At 44.7% G+C, this 18,632-nt stretch overlaps 1 protein-coding gene across 2 annotated transcripts in view; it reads right to left on the bottom strand.

Annotated features, from left to right (window-relative positions):
- Positions 1-3,516: 3,516 nt before the first annotated feature.
- Positions 3,517-18,632, bottom strand: part of GLRA1 (glycine receptor alpha 1) — a 56,625-nt gene continuing 41,509 nt past the window's right edge. Inside the window, exons 6-11 of one of the 2 annotated variants that reach the window (XM_009685646.2) lie at positions 18,124-18,261; positions 17,305-17,519; positions 16,468-16,614; positions 12,948-13,234; positions 12,207-12,340; positions 3,517-5,734 (exon numbers count right to left, since the gene is read on the bottom strand). In XM_009685646.2, the coding sequence (XP_009683941.2) occupies positions 5,685-5,734; positions 12,207-12,340; positions 12,948-13,234; positions 16,468-16,614; positions 17,305-17,519; positions 18,124-18,261 (971 nt within the window). In that variant the 3' untranslated portion in view covers positions 3,517-5,684. Of the gene's footprint in view, positions 5,735-12,111; positions 12,341-12,947; positions 13,259-16,467; positions 16,615-17,304; positions 17,520-18,123; positions 18,262-18,632 lie in introns of those variants that run through there. The other variant, XM_068959828.1, reaches the window with a different exon arrangement.

Genomic DNA, 18,632 nt, shown 5'->3' with positions numbered 1-18,632 from the left:
AAGCTTTTAGTAGCCTCAGGTCCTGCTGATTTATGCATTGACTGGGCTGTTAGAAGAAGAACAGTCAGTCTTCAGTACTTTCCTATGTACAGTGCAAGGACTATCAATGCATAGCCCACGTTTCTGAGATCAAGGTGGATTATGTATATGGCTAGTGCAGTCTAGCCTCTTTTGCTGATTTTAATCATGCAAGGCAATTAGGAAGAAGTGTTCTTTTTTTTTTTTTTTTTTTTAAATGTAAAGCTGTATTTGATACTACCTGAAACAGAACTAAAAGGCATGCTGCCACTGCTGCATTTTCATTAGTTAATTGTGCAAGGCTCTTAACCAGGTTTAGTTCCAATCCCCTTTCCCCAGGGGAAAAACTCCTCCTGAAACGTTTTCAGGCACCAGTTGGCTTGCATGGGGCCTTTGTGCGAAGCCGAAAGAAACTGATGTCCTTGCTTGTCTGTCTGGAACTGTGGGTGTTTTGAGTTTGCTCAGAGCTGATGTTCTAGGGGTCCTCTGGGTGGAGTAAGCAGTGGCATGTGGAAGGACTATCCTTTACGTCCTGCTGCCTGGGGCTAACAGCAAATGGCACCCTAACAATTTCCCTCATGACTTCCTGCTAAAGCATGCACAACTTATCTCTTAGATTATTTCATTTCTCAGCAGTACCATTCTTAGCCTGGCTTGAAAAGCTACTCTCCTAAGTTCTTGTGAGAAGTTTGTTGGCGTGTTGTGTGGAATTTTGGAGTTTTATAGTTTTTTTTTTTTTTTTTTTAAGACATGAAACAACTTAATAAAACGCTTTCAAGCTCCACTGTTCCTTAAAGATAGTGGATTCTAGAGCAATGGTGTATTTGGTGTGTTCTACAAATAGATTTAAAGGACAGGGTGTTGCCCTCTTTTTTGATGTCACAAAGCACCACTTGCCAAGCTGAAATGGGATCTACTACTCAAACAATAATATTCCAAGTTGGACAAAACACCTGACTACTTAAGGAAAAATATTTTGGGTATCTGCATGGAGCTTAGTTTTTCTCCCTAAGAATCTTAAGGCTCTGCACAAATAATAGCAGGCCCTTGCTGCCCTTTTTTATTTTTTTTAAAATGGACCCCAACAGCTAACCTCATTACCAGAGCATGTTTCAGCTTGCATGAGACTTCAAGGCATAGCTTAGCTCTGCAGGAGATACCACTGTTCTTATTGGGCTCCTGGTCTTAAAATCCAGGATAGTCTAAAGACGACAAAACCAGAACTGTCTATTTGGGCACCTGTCAATGCTGTTTGAAAGATCAGAGCTACTTTGATGCTTTATACTGACTGTGATACACCCTTCTTGATCATACTGGTGAAAGACCCACTTCTGCTGCCTAGATTTCGTCTTGAAAGCTGGGAAAGGAAAGCTAACTGTGTGTGCAAACTCAGCAGCTTTGCAAGAGTCTGAAACGATAAAAAGCAATTCAAGAGCATGAATGGTTTGGCGCTCTCCATGCTACAAGGCTGGTGTTGCCACTGTTGTAGGAATTCCTATGTGAGGTGGAGCTCAGAAGGTCACAGGTGGGAGAGATTAGCCTTCAAAATAAAAGGCCTAAAGTAAAACTGTTCTTTTGCTGTTTTTCTATAAAGCGCTATACCAGCACAAATGCACCGATGGTTAGTGTGGTCTATAAGATGGCATCTCTGGCACTAAAAGTCCATGGAGTAAATTTCAGAAAAGTCTTTATTTTCTTTTTTAGTTGGAGTCAGCATGAATGTATGATTCAATAAATATATACACTTAACAGCAGAAACTACATTCTATCTTCAAACTGCTGAAATAGAGCTTCTATTTTAAAATTTTTTTACAAGCCAAAAAAAAAAATTTGCTGATGCTTTTGTGTGGTCATGCATATTGTATAAGTTACAGGTTTATTTCATGATGTAAAAATGTTGCTTTTAAGGAAGCAGTTCTTCACGCTCTGTGACCAGTAGAGCAAAAACATGTCCTTAAATGGAGCGTAAGGCCATACCAATTTTGTATGTGTATGCATATGTATGTATATTTAATAAATTTACATAGAAAAGACAGGTTCCTTTTTAAGGTGAGTAGGGAGAAGGTGTGAGCATTTCATAACTAAGCTAGCTTATTATTTTTGGAAATTAAATCCTAAGATTTGGTACCATGCTTTTTCTCTATTTCTCTAGTGCTGCTTCTGTTCTTGAGGAGAGAAGCATGAAAATTAATCACCTTTGACTTTTTCCAGTATCTTCTTCCAGACTTGTTTTGAGTCAGCTGTAATGCTAGAGCTGAGACGAGCTGTGCGATTGTCTGCTGTCCGACTTCAGCAGAACCTGTAACAGCAAAACTGCTGTTAATGGTTCAGCACAGGTAGCTGGAGAGCAAGTCCTGCTTACCTACACTCCAGAGTGATTAGTTCTTTGTGTGAACATTTGTCTGAAAATCCCCTGTGCCATAATCTTGTGACAATATTTTAGTACCCGCTTCACTAGGCAGCAAACTAAAACCGGGACAGGTGAATTTGAACTACTTCCTCACCTGTTTTATAGAAGCTTACTTGAAGTTAAAGGGAGGAGAGTTTTATCCCCTAAACTGCAGCTTCTTCTTTTTCCTCTGCTTAAGAGTCAGTTAAAGTAGGGCAATTTGAATGCCACTGCTGCTTTCTGAGGCTTCAGTAAGATAGAGAAATGGAAAATGTGACCTTGCTACCAATCCTGTCCTTTCATGAGCAAGCTAGAGGAAATACCTGTATCCTGATTTTTGTGTGTGGGTTTTTTTTTTGTTTGTTTTTTAAAAAGCAGAAATAGTCCAGGAGTTAGCATTTAGGACTTCTATTGTTTGGGTCATTGGGGTCGTATGGGGTCTGGATGGGCACTTCAAGAGGGTGCAGTTCTCCGCTGTCTGGTCTGCCCTACGGCTGCGGTGGCCGTGGGTGGCAACTCGCCTGTTTAGCTAGAGCAGCTGCCTTGGCAGACTTCCATTCCACTACAAAGTGAAAGGTGTCTGAGAGAGTCATCCTCACTGTCCTCTCTGTGGGACGTAGTGACTCTGGGCAGAGGGATGTGGTAGCCAGTAGCATCTTACAGTGTGGCTGCTAAAGCCAGCCCAGCTCATCTGTCAAGAGCCCTTTGCTGTCCCTGGTATAAACAGTATCAAGGCTCTGTTGTATTTTGGAACAAATGAGCTTTAGTAAGTCAAGCTGTTGAAACAAAGATTTTCTTCATAGAAAGGGCTTACAGATGGGAGAGATGCAGAAGATGGGACAAAACAAGGCCGCTACTTAATAGCTTTATAAAAGTTTTTAGGGAGGTATCCTTTTAAGATATCAGATTCTTAGGGCTTTGACCAGTGAGGTGGATGCTTCTGGGAAGCTCTGAAATGCTGTTTCTCAAAGATAACAATGCAAACATGCTTTCTATGTGCTGAACTGTTCCCACTTCTATTTATTTTGCATGCTTTCAATTAGAAAGTATTTCTGCTGTGTGTGTTTGTATCCCCCCCGCCCCCGCAAGTGAAACGAAGTGTGCAATAGTTGTCTTGAACACAAATATCTTAAGTATTTTTATTTTTCTTCTTAAGATAAATTCATTTACAAAATCATGTAAATGGGAGGTGTGCGTCTGTAGTTGGAAGGGAGAAATTCCTGGGTCCTCCCTTCCTTTTATGCAAGTTCTGCGATACTTCTCAGTTTTAATAGAATAAGCATGATATGTTGCACGTTGTGGTAGAGTGTGAGTAGACAACACAGTCCATAAAATGTCACTGTCCACAATGGATGTTATGCCTGCTTATGGCTGCTGTTTGATCTCAGGTTGGTGGTAACAAACAGCTGCTTAGAACAGGGTTTGTGCATCTTCAGGATTCAAAGGCTGCTTCCAGAATGGTGTTCACCAATGCTGCAGGGATGGTAAATCGCAATGAAATGCACTGTGACCTTTGCATGTCAGGCCATTTTCGAGTGAAGTCCTTAGTCTGTTGCTTCATCTTTAGATCTCTTTATAGATCGATCTCTTAAATCACTAAAGTTTGACTGCATCTCAAACACATGTGTTTAATGGCTTGTAGCAGTTGCCTTCTTTTTCAGTTCTATCAAAACATAAACGTTGCCTTTTTTTTCCTGCAACTCTGAAGTCCATGAAAACAGTGATGAGCTCTGACCGTGATCGACGCTGTCTGTAACGTCATAGTCAGGCTCAGGAACCACACGAACTTTTATCTTTTATATATGAATTCCATTTCATGTTAGGATTGAGATGCTCCAGGTGGTGCATTTCTGGGTAACTTATTCCGCACGCATGTGGTGAGTTAAGGCCTTTGTGCCTTAGTGTCTGACAGCTCAAACTTCTCTGAACTTGCCTGTCTCTCCTGACTTACTACACCAATTGCTGGGAGCGCAGCATTAATTGTACAGTGAGACACTGTTGTAGTGACCAGCAGGATGGAGCTCGAAGGTGTAATGTTCAAGCACAGCAAATTATTCGTCCCGTTGAGGGGAAGGTGGATTACGTACCCACCATTCAAATTCTCACAGAGCATCGCTGTTTGGACCTTTGGTATTTTTACTTCCAAAAAATTCTAGTTTGAACACTTCCAAAGCTGACAGATCCCCAAATTAACGTGCTGTCTTAAACTGATTTTAGGAGGGGCTTGTCAATCAAGGAGTTGACATGCATGCGTGTTTTTTTCAACTGCCCTGTCAAGTTTGGTGACCTTGATCAGTGCTGAAGGACTATAAAGGAGACATCAGCCTGGAGAGGGAGGAGCTGTTTTAAATTCCTCCACTTGAAGTAGGCTAATTCAGGGGTTTTCAGATTGGATTATGATGCTTTTAAACTTGCTTTCCCTGCTTATTTCTTATCTAACCCTGGTATCATTCTGGATCAAAACATAGGCAGGTTTGGGAAGAGTGGGATAGAAAGGAAACAAAAAATTCAGTGCAGGTAGAGAGCAGTGTTTCAAAGCCCTTACTTGGGCAAACACAAGGTAAAGGAAACAGTGCTCCCTTCTGCTAAGGTTCTGTTGGGCCAGCCTGTAGCAGAGAACTTTTTTCTAGAGCTGAGCTTTGCTGCTCAGGCTGTGGCTATTGCCAATAGCATGGCTGTGGTTACTTCTACTAAGATGACAAGGAGAAGGTATAATAGTGGTCTAATTCACTGGAATTGTTTTCTTCTTCCTGGTTAAAAAGTGGGATTGATGGCAAGCAGAGGCAAGCTTCTGAGTAAGGACTTCCCAGGAGAGTTCAATATACTCCTGCCTGTGAAGGGTGTACCAGCATCCCTCACCTTAGTGTGCGGTTGTTCAGGGAGGTGCACTTCCAGCACCATTCTTGTATTATGGCAGTTGCCCCTTCTCTTGCAGCTCCTTTCTCTTTTTGATGGTTTCTTGAGTTTATCAGAGTTGCCGCTACCCATGGTCTGGGTCTCTGCTCTTTCCTCTTTTGGGAATCTCTCTGCTGTACCTCACTCCTTCCTCCACAGGACAAGTCGAGCCTCTCGAGTTCTCCCACCAGTCCCCCAAGGAGCAAGCGGCAGCATTTCAGTGCCCTGGCCCCCAGATGAGGATTACGCAGAGTGAGATTTCAAGCATGACTGCACTTACTACAGTGAGGAAGAGGATACAAGCTCCTGTCCCTTGCATCAATCCTTATCTGTTCTTCCTTGCTTCCCTCTGATCCCAGTCCTGTGTTCTTGGGTAGGAAGCTTAGGACTCCTCTGCTTCTAATACTGCAGCCTCACAGAAACGGAGCTGGCCTAGAAGCAGTGGTAACAACACAGCTATGTCTGTTGGTGGCACATCCCAAACCCCAGAGCTGGCCCTGCTCCTTAGGGGCTTGTGTGTTGGTTCTTTACCCCATCAGACGTACCTTCTGATGAGGATTTTAAAATATGAGTGCATATCCAGGAGAGGTGGCTAAGGCACCACCCTTGACACAATCTGTTTGATATTGCATAGTTTTAGTTCAATAAAGGTCACCGGTTGGGATACCTGTAGGTATGAAGCAAGAAACCCTGAAGCCCAAGCCCTGATTCTCCTATCATGAGAAGTCATGGCTGGTTGATCTCAGCAGGGCTATGATAGGGTAATGCTGATTTGAGCAAGACCACTATCTGGCCTTAATATAATTGTGCCTGTTAGGATGTCTTCCCTTCAAAGTTAATTCAGGCTCTTACCTGCTGTGTATCTGGAGCTGTAGCCTAGTGCCCAAAATCTGTGATGTGTTCGACAAAGGCTAGCTAGCTCAGCTGATATGCAGACTAAAGCTTGATTCATGCTTCTGTCAGACAGGTAACCCGGTGAGGTGAGGACACAGGCTAAAGCACTAGAGAGCAAATAGGCCTGTGGTATATCTCCTGTGCCCCTCCCCGCCCCCACCAGGTGCCTAAATAAGCCAGACATCTCTTCTCTCAGACCCACTGGAGAAGATGTTTTCAGCCTGCTACAGTGCTAACAATCTTAGGACCAGCTCCCCAGAAGGCATACAAAGAAAAAAAAAAAATGCTAAGAAAGCTCCATGCCCTTCAGAGCCGGTTGCTCAAGGATAATTTTGCCTGTTCCTGCTTCTGCCAAGCTTGACTCACCTGGAGTGGCAATTGTATGCTTGCTTGCAGCTCAGAGACGGAGCATGCAGTTAATGACTGCCTTATGCCTCAGCCAGGCTCAGCCAAGTTCCCTCTGTAAGTGAAGGAGTCCCTGTTTTGCTTAAGGTACTTAATGCAATTCTAGTGGCAAATCTATACATAAAAGTTAGTTTTAACCTGGGTTAATGTTTTTTCAGGTGGTATAATCTCATGTCCAGTAAAAGATGGATGATTTTATGCTGGAAATACCAACCTATTCCAACCTTACACTGCTAACTGGTGGTAGGATTTTGCATCCTCTCTGTCTTTTGTGAGCTTCCACTTCTGGGAAGTTGTTGAGGTCCCTGTGCATTGTGCTTTTCGCAACTGGCTTCTTACTGTTGACAGGAGCAGTGACAGTACTAAGCGCAGCCTGCAAGGCCTAGTAGCAATGCTTTGTGTGCTGATTAGATCCTTAAGCCAGTGTGAAGCCATCCCCGCCTGTCTCCTCTGAAAACAGCAACATCCCCTTGTGCTGAATCTGTTCCCAAACCATGCACTTTCCATGTGTGTGTTCTGGGTCAAACCCGGCTTCCCTGTCTACAGCACTACTAGGAGCTGACCCTGTCTACAGTAGACCTAAGGAGCAGGAATAGTACAAAGACATAACACCATAGCAGTTTCTACATGGAAGCCTGGCAATAAAGTGCATGAGGACTGCAACCCAGTTTTGCTAGACCTTTGATGGTCATTTTGAGTCCTCAGAGACTCAAAAGAGTCCTTTCTGTGCATGCTTTGCTATGGGAGTGCTTCCCTGGTAACTCTGTTATCCTGTCTGCTCAGGCAGGAGGAGTTGTTGATGTATTTTTACCTTTATTTCCCAAGATACCTATCCATACCAGGCCCATCAAAGGTTGCAGAGCTGATGAACTTTTCCCCGTAGAAATGAAAGTTCAGGTGGAGGGAGAAGGGAGATGAACAGAGAAAAATGCAATATCCTTTAACATGGTTACAGACTCATGGTTATTAGATTAATTTCTGCAAAAGAGATGCAACTGCCATTAGGAAATAATTGTTAGAGGGAGAGAGGGGCTGAGAGGACCTAAAGGACCTGAAGAAATTTTGACAATACTAGAATTAATGAGTGTTAATTTCTACTTTGGTGCTCATCCAGCACACTGAAGAAGAATTAAGTATCTCAATTAAATACTGTCTCTATAGAAATGATGGAAATCAGTTGAGAAGCCTGCACAGCGTAAGATACCCTTTACCTCTCCCTTAGAGAAGAGGACAGGAACGTTCTAGGTGCTTTCTAGCACAGAAGGGATCAAATCCTGTTTTCATTGAACAGAGTTCTGCAGGGTACTACAGCAGGGCAGGACCAGGCCTGTTCCTTGCAGTCACCCGGACATAGGAGATTTAGGAAATCCAGGTAGCAGGGAGTGACGTATCGCTGCAGCCATGCTGGTAGGATTGTGTTTTAGGGAACAAGGCAAGGGTTCATAGTGTGTTACTCATTGCTGCCTGTAGTGAGGTTTTAGAGTAGGAATGGGGTATTGGAAGAGACTAACTTCTCTTTATTTGGCATAGGGATAAGAACTATGCTTTATTAAAGAATGGTAGTACAGTACAAAAATATGATTGTATAAAATCTTTGAAAAATATGACACTTTAAAATAGCCTTTTCTCCTTTCAAACGTTCCTATCTTTTTAAAAAACATATATCGTAAATGCTTGTAGTCCTTTTCCATCAGCATTAGGAAACCAATCAAGGTTCTCAAGGTACAGCCAAGATAAAGGGCGATCAGTGGTGTAATTTGAATTGTCTTGGCTTTGCCTTAAAATCAAAGATCTTGAGAAGTAGCGGAATCAAAAAACCAACCAAACAAAAAATCCAACCTCCAGAAAAGTCTGGAAAAAGAAGTGGTTTCTATTCACAGGACATAAGAATTTCCAGCACCTGGAGTTGTTTGATGCTTCCAGGAAAAAAAGTGCCCCAGTCCTGGACCAGCAAAGGTTTCTAGGACAGGAGGAATGGGGGTGGGATGGGACCTATGAAATGCATGGTCCTGCCCGTGTATTTAAAGGTCAGCTAATCCTTTCCTGGGGTCAAGACAAAGCCTTGCAGTCTACAGGAGACCATTCGCTTACTGGTCTGTCCTGGACCTTCTGCAGCCCTGGCTGAAGTGCGGTTCCAGCTCTCTTGGCACAGGGAGGCAGCCGAGACAAAAGTAGTGGAGCTAGGGACACTGGCTGTCCAAGTGCAGAGCCCAGTATTCAGAGCATCCCCACGCTAGAAACAGGGTGTGGACTCATCTCTAAGGCAGGAGAGTGTAACATCTGCACCACTCACAGATTTCTCTGTTACTGGGATCCCAGCTGGAAAGCCACTTTAATCAGAAGTTAAAGTGTGAAAAACCCATCTACTTGACCAAAAAATAGTAAGTTTATCCTACCTTTGTTTTCTTTTCCCCTAGTTATATTTACATATAAGGAAAAATAATTCCTGCTCATGAGGTGATAACGTTTTTAGTAACGTCTGGAAATAACGTTGTTTGGAAAAGGATATGTTTTTCCAAAAAGCCCAAGTGAATTAGGACTCTTATTTTCTCTCTTTACTGCTAGACAGCTGCTTATTTTGTTCAGAGGCTTTTTCCTTCTGGGACTGTTTTTTTTATGGAGAACTAACAACTATTGAGTTAAATTCTGATATTGCAGGGTAGCTTCCAGATATATCTATAGATCTTGTACATTCTCACTAACAAATATAATTGTTGGTACTATTAAAGCAGCCTATTTTGAAAAAGAGAATATCAGAGCAATTTCTGTTGTAATACAGCGACTAAACATGGCGAAGTACAGGTGGAGAAAAACAGCTGATTGTGAAAACTGCACAGATTTGCCAGGGGCTCTTAGAACAGTCTAAGGTTTTGTCTACATGGTGAAACTACCTGCAGAATTTCTGCAGGACGGCGCTCTCAGTACAGTTAGGCCTTTGCCAAAATCACAGGACGTTTCATGTTAGGATGTGAATGCTGCTCATTGCAACTGTGCAGGCAGCCTTTGGGCTGAAGGATGGCCTGAACGGAAACTGGGTGCCTAAAGGAGAGGAAATAACACTGCTTTATGGTGAGCATCAAATGCACCCAGTAGTTGGCAGAGTTGAACTGGATGCAAAGGCAGAGCTGGACTCCCAGAGGCTGATAAGCATGTCGTTTTTATTTCAGTCCCTAGTTCCCATGGGCTGAAGTGCTGCTTAAATATGAGCAGGAAACGCAAATATCTTTCCGATGATTTCTGTTCCCTAATTTGCCTTCCTTTTGGCCTTCTCCAGCACCAAGAGGTGGCACTGGAAGTTCTGTGAAGTGATAACTCTTATTATATCTGCATCTCCAAGTATGTCTGGGGCAAGCATGGTATTCCCCTTTTGGTCTTAAGGCCCTTTTCTAAACCAGAGCAGAAAGAAATGAGGCAGGAATGTATTCCTTTCCCTTGCTCCAGTCTTGTCCTTGGGATGCCTTGATGTAGGATAAAACCTCGCTTGGGTAGGAGGACAGTGCACGGGATTTGTTAACTATCTGCTGCTAACTTCTTAGAGCAGCTGCAGTTAGACAGCAGAACGGGGTAATGAAGCTTGCTGGGGCAAACTCTCCCTAAAAGGAAACACAGAGCCCTGAAGCTGGCTGGGCCCTTGCTCAGCTTAGCATCTTGTGAGCCATCTCAGTGAACCTGGGGAGGCTGAGAAGTTGCATGAACCACTGCTGAATTGTTCGACTCCGAGGTGCTAGGCCTGAGCATAGGAGGAGGACCTCTTTTGCCCAAGCGAAAGTGATTGGCAGAGGCTCCCCTGTGCGAGCAAAGAGCCCTGGTGCATTGCCGGCGGCGATGCCTCCCTCTCCCCTCCTGCTGGGCAGGTAGGGGAATTCCCCGGCTTTGTTTGTTGGGCTGCGGCAAGGACAAGTCATTTAAAGCGATTACACAACCCACCGTTGGCACGACCAAGCCCTCGTGGATGCAGAGAGAATTCAATAATTCAGCAAGCAAAATCGGAGCCAGCAGCGGATTTGGTCTCAAGCCAAGGCTCGGAAGGTTGTCCTAGCATCACATGCTAGCTCTGCTCAACAGCTTGCATCTCCCTCCTTGGGAAAGCACTGTTTGCCAGGGCCAGGGAAAGAGAGTTCCTCAACCCGCGGGTTTGCTGCTGCCGGAACAGGAGGGAGAGGGAGAGGGCATATAACATACTGGCTCACACTGGTGTCTCATGACCTTTCCCTGTCTCATCAGCGCCAAGGGAGTCAGGAAGCTAGGTAGCCTTTGCCAAAGCATTAGAAAATACTGGCATTTGCCCTAGTCCATGCAGTGCATATCACGTTTTTTCTTTTTTAGTTCTCTTTTTCCATGCTGTTACATTTTGTTTTTTAAATAAAGTGTATTTAGTGCTGGTGAAAGGTGCTGATTTGGCAGCCTTGGAGATGGGTGTCCTTTTGCCCACCCCAGGGGAGCAATGCGCTTTCTCTGGGCCTCCTCCTCTTCCCCACTGTTGACATGGACCCTGTGTTAACGCAGCTTGCAAGTCCCTGCACTCCACCAACAGCTGCCCATTGCTGTGCTGGTTGGGACACTGGCAGCTGAGAATAAACTACCTCCTATCACAGGCTTGGATGCAGCTGACTGGAGCCAGACCTGACCTGACTGTTCTGGAGGGGTCGGCTCCATCTTACCGCTGATCTATGGCGTGAAACTTGGCTCTGAGCTGCCTCTAGCTGCAACAGGGGATGCAGCTTCTGAAATCAGGAGCCTGTCTGCTCCTTGGAAAAGCGTCAGATCTGCATCTCGGGTCAGCAGTCATTTAATGTGCAATCCAGACCTGACCCCAAGTGCTTCAGTGCAGAGTGATTGTCTCTTCCTTCCCACTTGCTTCTACCCCACTCACTAAAGTGCAAACGAGCAAGACTGAATTAACACAGGTGCTGCAGCCCGGCTGACATACAAGGTGCCAGAGAGACAAATCAGGTATCAAGCCCTTGACTTGCCCAGGCCAATCCTGAGCTTTCAGGTTATGCTTTCAGATAACGCCACAGAGCTGTCTGGCGCATCCAGCCACCACTGGGCTGGAGGGAGAGCCCCTCACTAACTCCTCTATAAGCACCCGCCTCCCCCACCCCTCCCACCCTTCCCCACCCACAGGAAGCTGTGCCAGCCTACCCTGGGGCTCTGCCAGACGGCCGAGAAGGGCAAAGCAGCCCTTCATCTCCCCATCCTTGTTAAAGCTAAATGCAGCACCAAAATAGTTACAAAAATAGAGTTTTGGGTCCATTGGCCCAGCTATTAATATTACTGCTATGAAATGTCTGAAAATAACAGCCGTTCTCTCTGTACACTGGCTGCCTTCCCCCCACCCCACCCCTGACTGAGAATATTGCCATTTGCCCAATCCTATCACAATGAGGAATAAATATGCCTGGATTCTCTATTTTTAAAATATAATTTATGCTTTAACTAAACTCAACCTGTACTCCCATCCCCCCATTGTAAACAAACATGGCAGAAGGGGTTGGAAAAGAGGGCTGTTTTAAAAATCCTTCGTCATTTCAAGTGGTCTGAATAGTATTTCTGACTCTTGGGACTCTAACCCTATGGGGTCATTTAAAAGGACAGAAGGTACCTGCGATTTCCGATGGAGGCCCTGATGTCCTTTTCAGTTTTCTCATTGGATGCTCTCTGATGGGGATGAGAGAGATAACACATTTGCGTTCCTCTATCCAAAAGTCACAAAGTGTTTGATCAGCAAAACCGAAACTAAAAAAAGTAAATATATAAAATAAAGAACAACCCACAGCCTCTTTCTTAAGTTTCCCCATCTATCCAGTTTTCAAAGTGCAAAATCTAGAGAAGCATAGAATTATCTTCTTGGTTTTTTTTCTTTTGTTGTTTTTTTTTTTTTTTTACCCCCACGTGCTTGACTGGTATGGCCTTTCTATAGCAAAAGTCAGATAAAGCGTAATTGCAGTTGTTTCTGCACATGGAATTATGAATCATTCCAGTGACTTTAGAATCTAAGCTGTTAATAGGCTAAAAAACAGTTTTTTGTTTTGTTTTGTCTTTGCATTATAATTAAGCATGACTATATATTAATATATTACACTGCTTGGATTGCAGCTGGAGCAATCCAAACCTTCCTATGCTGTAAAACTAACCCCCACCCTGCAATCCCCAAATCAAGAGCTTCTTTTCTCTTCCCTGTTGCAGTTATCCTCAGTTCATATGATTAAAAGTCCCTCCCTTCCCCCCCCCCACCTTTTTTAGTAGATATTGCCACATTCTTAAATTCATGCATTGCTGCATTGCTATTGCACGTAAATAAAGGATTGCTCTCTCTCCCTCCCACTTGCTCCCCTTCCCTCACTGGTTGTGTACATCCTCTCTGCGGACGATCTTGTAGATGATCCAGTAGAAAATGTTGAAGATGAGGAACGCCATCGGGAAGCCGATGCGTGAGATCTTGTCAATCTTTTTGGCTCGCTGGATGAAGAGCTTTCGCATCTCTTCAGGGGAGCGAGATGGTACGGGGACGGGGTTGACTGTGTTGTTGTTGTTGGCTCCCTTGACGGAAATGCCGTCCTTGGCTTGCAGGCAAGCTGGCCCCATCCCATAGGCAGTGAAGTTGAATCTGCCCTCACCAGCTTTGTCCTCCTGAAACAGATTCAGCATGGGACTCTGCTTAAAATGAGATATAGGCAATGCACCCTTGCTATAAGGCTCTCCACTGACAGCTTCCTGCTCCACAGGGAGAAGACACCTTGCTCGTGCCCCAGCCTTTGCTCTGTCAGACAAACCCTCTGCTCTTAGGAGATCAGCCTTATAGAGGGGTGCTAGCTGTGTGATGCACAGATGCAAATCAGGGGATCCAGGCACCCATGGAGAACAGCATTGACCTCCACCCTGTTGATTTCTTTGACATACTTGAATGGTTTATGATACTGCATTTATTTTTCCAAAAGCATCCCCTGTTTTGCTTCTGCCTCTCCCTCCCCTCCCGCTCCTATCATCACCTTCTTTGCTTTGCCTGTGTTGTGTTTAGCTTGCCCAGAAGGAGTGGGCTCCATGTAACTCGCATAGGTGAAGCCACAGCATGAGACTTCCTACAGAGTTACATGGATGCGCAGGCGTCAAGACCTATCCAGCAAAAGACCTCTGCAGGCAGCATGCAACCACCCTTCAGCTCACCTTGCCTGGCCTCACCTGCCCATGGTAACTCTCCTGACCCTGACAGCTCCTTTCCCATAAGCCATCTTCCTATGTAAGGAACAGAACCGCCCCTTCTGCGTGTCAATGGTAAGACACAAGTATTTGTGCTAATCCTAGTTACTGAGCAAGAGAAATCCTTTATTTGGCTCTCTAAAGGCAAATGCTATTGCTGTATTTTGGTGGAGGCCTTGCAAACTTCTCAGAGCAATTTAGCCTTATTTGACTGAACACGGGGATGTAATCACAGGAAAAAAACAGGTTTGGCCCAGATAATACAACCAGTTAGTTGTAGAGTCAGGATTAGAAAACTGAGTCTCTTAACTATAGCTTGCTCCAGGCTAATTGTAAGACCAGTGGCACTAATGAATTGTCACCAGGGCTGATCCACTCTATGTTCCTTGACGCTGACCTAATAGCACCCTCCTGCATGCCCAACCTGCCCTGTCGCCCCTTTCGCTCTTCTTTGCAGAGTGTCTTTTCTGGATGGCTCCTATATCGAGCAGGTAGCTGCATGGAATGGAGGTACTATGCTCTGGGGTTGGGGGCAGTGAAGCGAACAGGAGAGCACGCTGGCATATTGCAACAAAACAAAACAGCCCGAACAAAATCTTTTTTTTTTTTTTGGCAGGGTGGCAAGCTGGTGAGTTGTGCAGCTTACCAGCAAATCTATTTGTTTCAAGGTCCTGACTGAGACAATTTCTGAAGGCCCTTGGGTAGTTTTTCCCTGCTCTTTTTGTGTTCGCTTAGTGTATTTCTGGGCCACACCATCTGAGACTTGACAATGCTTACTGTCTTTGCCTCCCTACAATACCTCTGCAAGAGGAGAGTGAAATGGTCAGGGAAACGGAAACACCAAAAATTAGGACCTAGCTTCACAAATGAATTTAGATGCTAAACTCCCTGGATGAGACCTAACAAACTCAAAACAAGGTTACCCAGGAAATGTGTAGCCTGGATAGGAACTGGACTTGGCACACTCAAAGTCCAGGAAGATGTTTTAAGTGCAGGGTCAGCTTTTCTCAGCAGCCAGACCTGGCACCAATTCTCTGTAGTCACACTGCCTCCAGGGCCAGCCCAAGTCCTCAGCAGTGATTTCTATCCCCTTGGCCCTTCTCTATCATCTTGAAAGGCATTTCTGTAGTGATACCAGCTTGCTCTTGAGTGCAATATCTTGTACTGAAAGGACCTGAGGCACATGGCCCCTACTAGGTAGAAGCAATCAGGGACAAAAGCAAGGAAAGGTCACAGCTTCTGGGCTCACAGTCCCAGAAGTGCTGTGAAGCACCTACGTGAGGTGTTTTTAGCTTTGGCTCTATTAAGCAGGCTACACCTTCTGAACCAGAACACTCCCAGTTGATTTCTGAGATGGCTGGGTCTTGCCCTGGCCTGAAAAAATTAATGGTTGCTAATTGTCCCATCTGTTGCTTCTTTTCCCTTACATTTGTGCAACACGCTTCATCCTGAGCCCTGGCTGGGCTGGGGACAAACGTACAATTTTCTCCCATTTTGGAGATGGGACAACTGAAGCAGGGAGAGGCAATGAGCTATCTTAAACGAGGCAGGGACTCAGGCCTCCTAATACCCTGTTCCTAAGACCAAGTTGCCTCCTGGAATGATGCCATACATTGTGAACTACTGTGATGACAGGTTAGATGCAGAGAAAGACTCTTTCAATGGCTGGGTAGTGAAGTACTGCAACAGATGGTTTCTGGAAAGGATAAATCCCTGGGGACTCTCTAAAACCTATGGTAGACAAATATCTATGAGGAATATTTTAGGCAGAGCAGATCCAGCCTTAGTAGTCCCCTAATGGCTCTTCTGAGATAACCGCCAACCCAATTTTCTGTGTTTTTCCTGAACAAAGTCACTGTTTTTTGATGCTAGCTTGAGAACAGCGTCTCAGACCTGGTGCGGAAAATTTGATACTGCCTGCCTGGTTCTACGAGTTAGCTAAGGGCAATTTTTAAGTGCCTTTAGTCTTTCTGATCACAGTCACCTTTATATTACTCTCTAGTGCATCCTGTGAGGTGAGATTTTTGCTGTCCGAACCTTGGCCTACAAGCTAGTAGCTTCCAAGCTGCAAAAGATGTGTGTCTATGTAACGCGTACATGCTCGGGTTGGCATCAGTCATGGTGAATGAGCATGGAGCAAGGCTAAGGCTGTGAAGAATGCTCTTTTCTTTCCAATAGGAAATTTGCAGCTGGTCGAAGCAGCAGGTGCTTTTGAACACAGAGATGACAGAAACAAAAGAGGTGTTACTTACCTCCAGGCTAATGTAAGCTGACTTGCTAGGGGATGCCACTCTCTCCTAGTTGTCCCTCACACCTCCCTGCCTGCCTCCCACCCAGCCCTCATTGTGTCTCCTGAAGAAGAGAACTTAAAGCAGAACATTTCTCTGTATGGAAATCGTTCTGATGAAAACGACCCTTCTGTTTTAGACAGCTTAGCTAGCCTAACAAAAAAGTGGCTCCCTAGACTGCTGGAATCAGGTGACTGTTAGAAGAGAAGCCACGACACATTGAGTTAGCCCTGTGTTTTGATACATGGCCCTCCTTACTATCTGATCATATGCCAAGGACTTCCCTGGATGCTAGTGGTTTGGTCCAGCTGACCATGTAGTGACGTTCTGGCCTGCTGGGACAGATTCCAGTCGTGTCCTTTCTGCCTTGTGTATTACCTTATGATGCCTTCTCTTCCTTCTGAACCTGAGCAGCTCTTTGTGCTGACGGGATACAAAGTTGACAGCAGCATACTCTAGAAGTGCGGAGAACACAAACAGCAAGCACACAGCCATCCAGATATCTATGGCCTTCACGTAGGACACCTGGAAGTGAGAGTGAGGGATTGGTATCAGATGGCTTATTCGCCCAAATGCCTTTTTGCTTGCCATTTTTCATGTTATTCTCAAGCTCTCTGGAAGGAGCTGGTCAAGCCATGATATGGCTGACATCTGCTCTTGGATACCCAAATCTAGCTCATTTAGCATGAATGTGTTGCCAGGCCACTGAAACTACTCCCAGACTCTTCTGTAGCAATAATTCCACAGTTTTAAGTTTATCCAGGTCCTGTTTGTGATGGTTTGTATAGAAGGAAAACAGTAGTCCAAACTGACTACATCAGAAGCCTTTTGTAACAGGGAAATTCGGTATTCTTATAAAAGTATGATGACCAAGTGAGAAAAAGCTAAAACGTAGAGTGCAAATGCATGTATGCTTGTTGCAGGTGTTTGTAAAGTGCAGAGCTTCTGCCTGCTGAGAGCTGTTGTGGATCTTCAGGAGAATGCTAGGTCTCAGGAGAAGTTTTACTGCTAGTCAGAGAAGCTCTGCTAAAATTTTTGCAGGACGGAAACTAGAATTTGTTCTGATTGCCCTTAAACTGGAATAGGGCAATGGTAGCAAAATGCCTCTTGTGTTGAGCTGGTTGTCTGGAGGATCTGTATGGTGCCTTACATGTGTGCAGTGCCTAGAAAGTCCACAATTTGCCCTGGTTGTGAAAACAAACGTGTTCTCTATACCTTGGGCAGTGATGCTCGGGAACCAGAGCTCTGCGTGGTCATAGTGAGCACTGTGGTGATCCCCAGGCCAACACGAGCAGGTGCAGCATCCATGTTGATCCAGAAGGAGATCCAGGAGAGAATGACAATGAGGAGACTGGGGATATACATCTGGATCAAGTAATAGCCCATCTGCCGCTCCAGGTGGAAACGAGCTTCTATACAGGTGAACTTGCCTGAGAATGGTGGGGGATACATGGAGGGTTACTAGTAAGTAAGATACTAATGAGACATGGTTTCAGCTTAGATGTCTGGGGGCTTTACTCATACTGCCTAGAACCAGAATCTTGTTAGACAGAGGACAAAAAAAGCAATAAGCAGCTGTTGCCCAGTTCTGAAATACTTAGGTAGGTCATCGACATAGCAAATAAAACTCTCAGCAGCTTGTCCTTTGTTACTTAAAATTCATCTGCTCCCTTGCATCAAAGACAAGAGTACGTTGGGAAAGAAGGTTGAAACCAAAATACCCTTGAACTAATGCAGATATTACTAGGGACAAGAGGGTTCCACACATTTGTGTCTATTACCTCTTTACTGGCTATATATGTGTATATTTACTGGCAACATAAGTATACACCCACACACACACCCACACACACACCCCCACACGCACACCCACCCACACATATATGTATATTTGGATATATGTTGTCCCTAGCTATCTAGGACAGGGCTCGTATCACCAGAGTGCCGTCATGTATACTAAAAGATCTCTGGCAAATGCATGGTCCTGCATTTCTGCTCTGATGACCCCAGGGGCTAAGGGTAAACAGCACTGACCTGTGTTGTAGTGCTTTGTGCAGTATCTCAAGTCTTTTTCTTCTTTGAGGATAAACTGAGGCAATGTCAGTCCATCAGCAACTTGCACTGCTCCTTTTTCTTGCCATTCAAATATGAGATCATTCATTGTGTAACCAACTGTTGATAGGAGGCAACAAATGGTATGTGAAATGCATATTAAATGCGATTTGGAAAGGGTCAGTCTTGCAGAAGAGAGCTATGCTTGGAAGCAGGGGCTTAACCTAGCAGCACAGCACTGGAGCTGTGATGGTGTGCAAAGAGCTATCTGCAATAGATCACATTTTTTCTTGAATTCTGTTCATTGGCCTGGTTGTTATTTTTTCAAACTTGACCTCTTTCTCTGAACAAAGTTATTTATTGCTTTTCACTCCTTTGGGATAAGCAGCATGTACAAGGGGGCAAATGTTCATGCAGAGAGAGAAAGTCCTATTTGCAACTAAAAGAACTTTCACCTTTCTCCTTCAAAGCAAAAGGCCAGTGTAAATACA

The sequence above is a fragment of the Struthio camelus genome, chromosome 13, assembly GCF_040807025.1.
Source record: "Struthio camelus isolate bStrCam1 chromosome 13, bStrCam1.hap1, whole genome shotgun sequence".
In the NCBI taxonomy this organism is placed as follows: Eukaryota; Metazoa; Chordata; class Aves; order Struthioniformes; family Struthionidae; genus Struthio; species Struthio camelus.
Note: the sequence above shows the minus strand (reverse complement) of the source record. Positions and strands in the feature narration are given on the sequence as shown.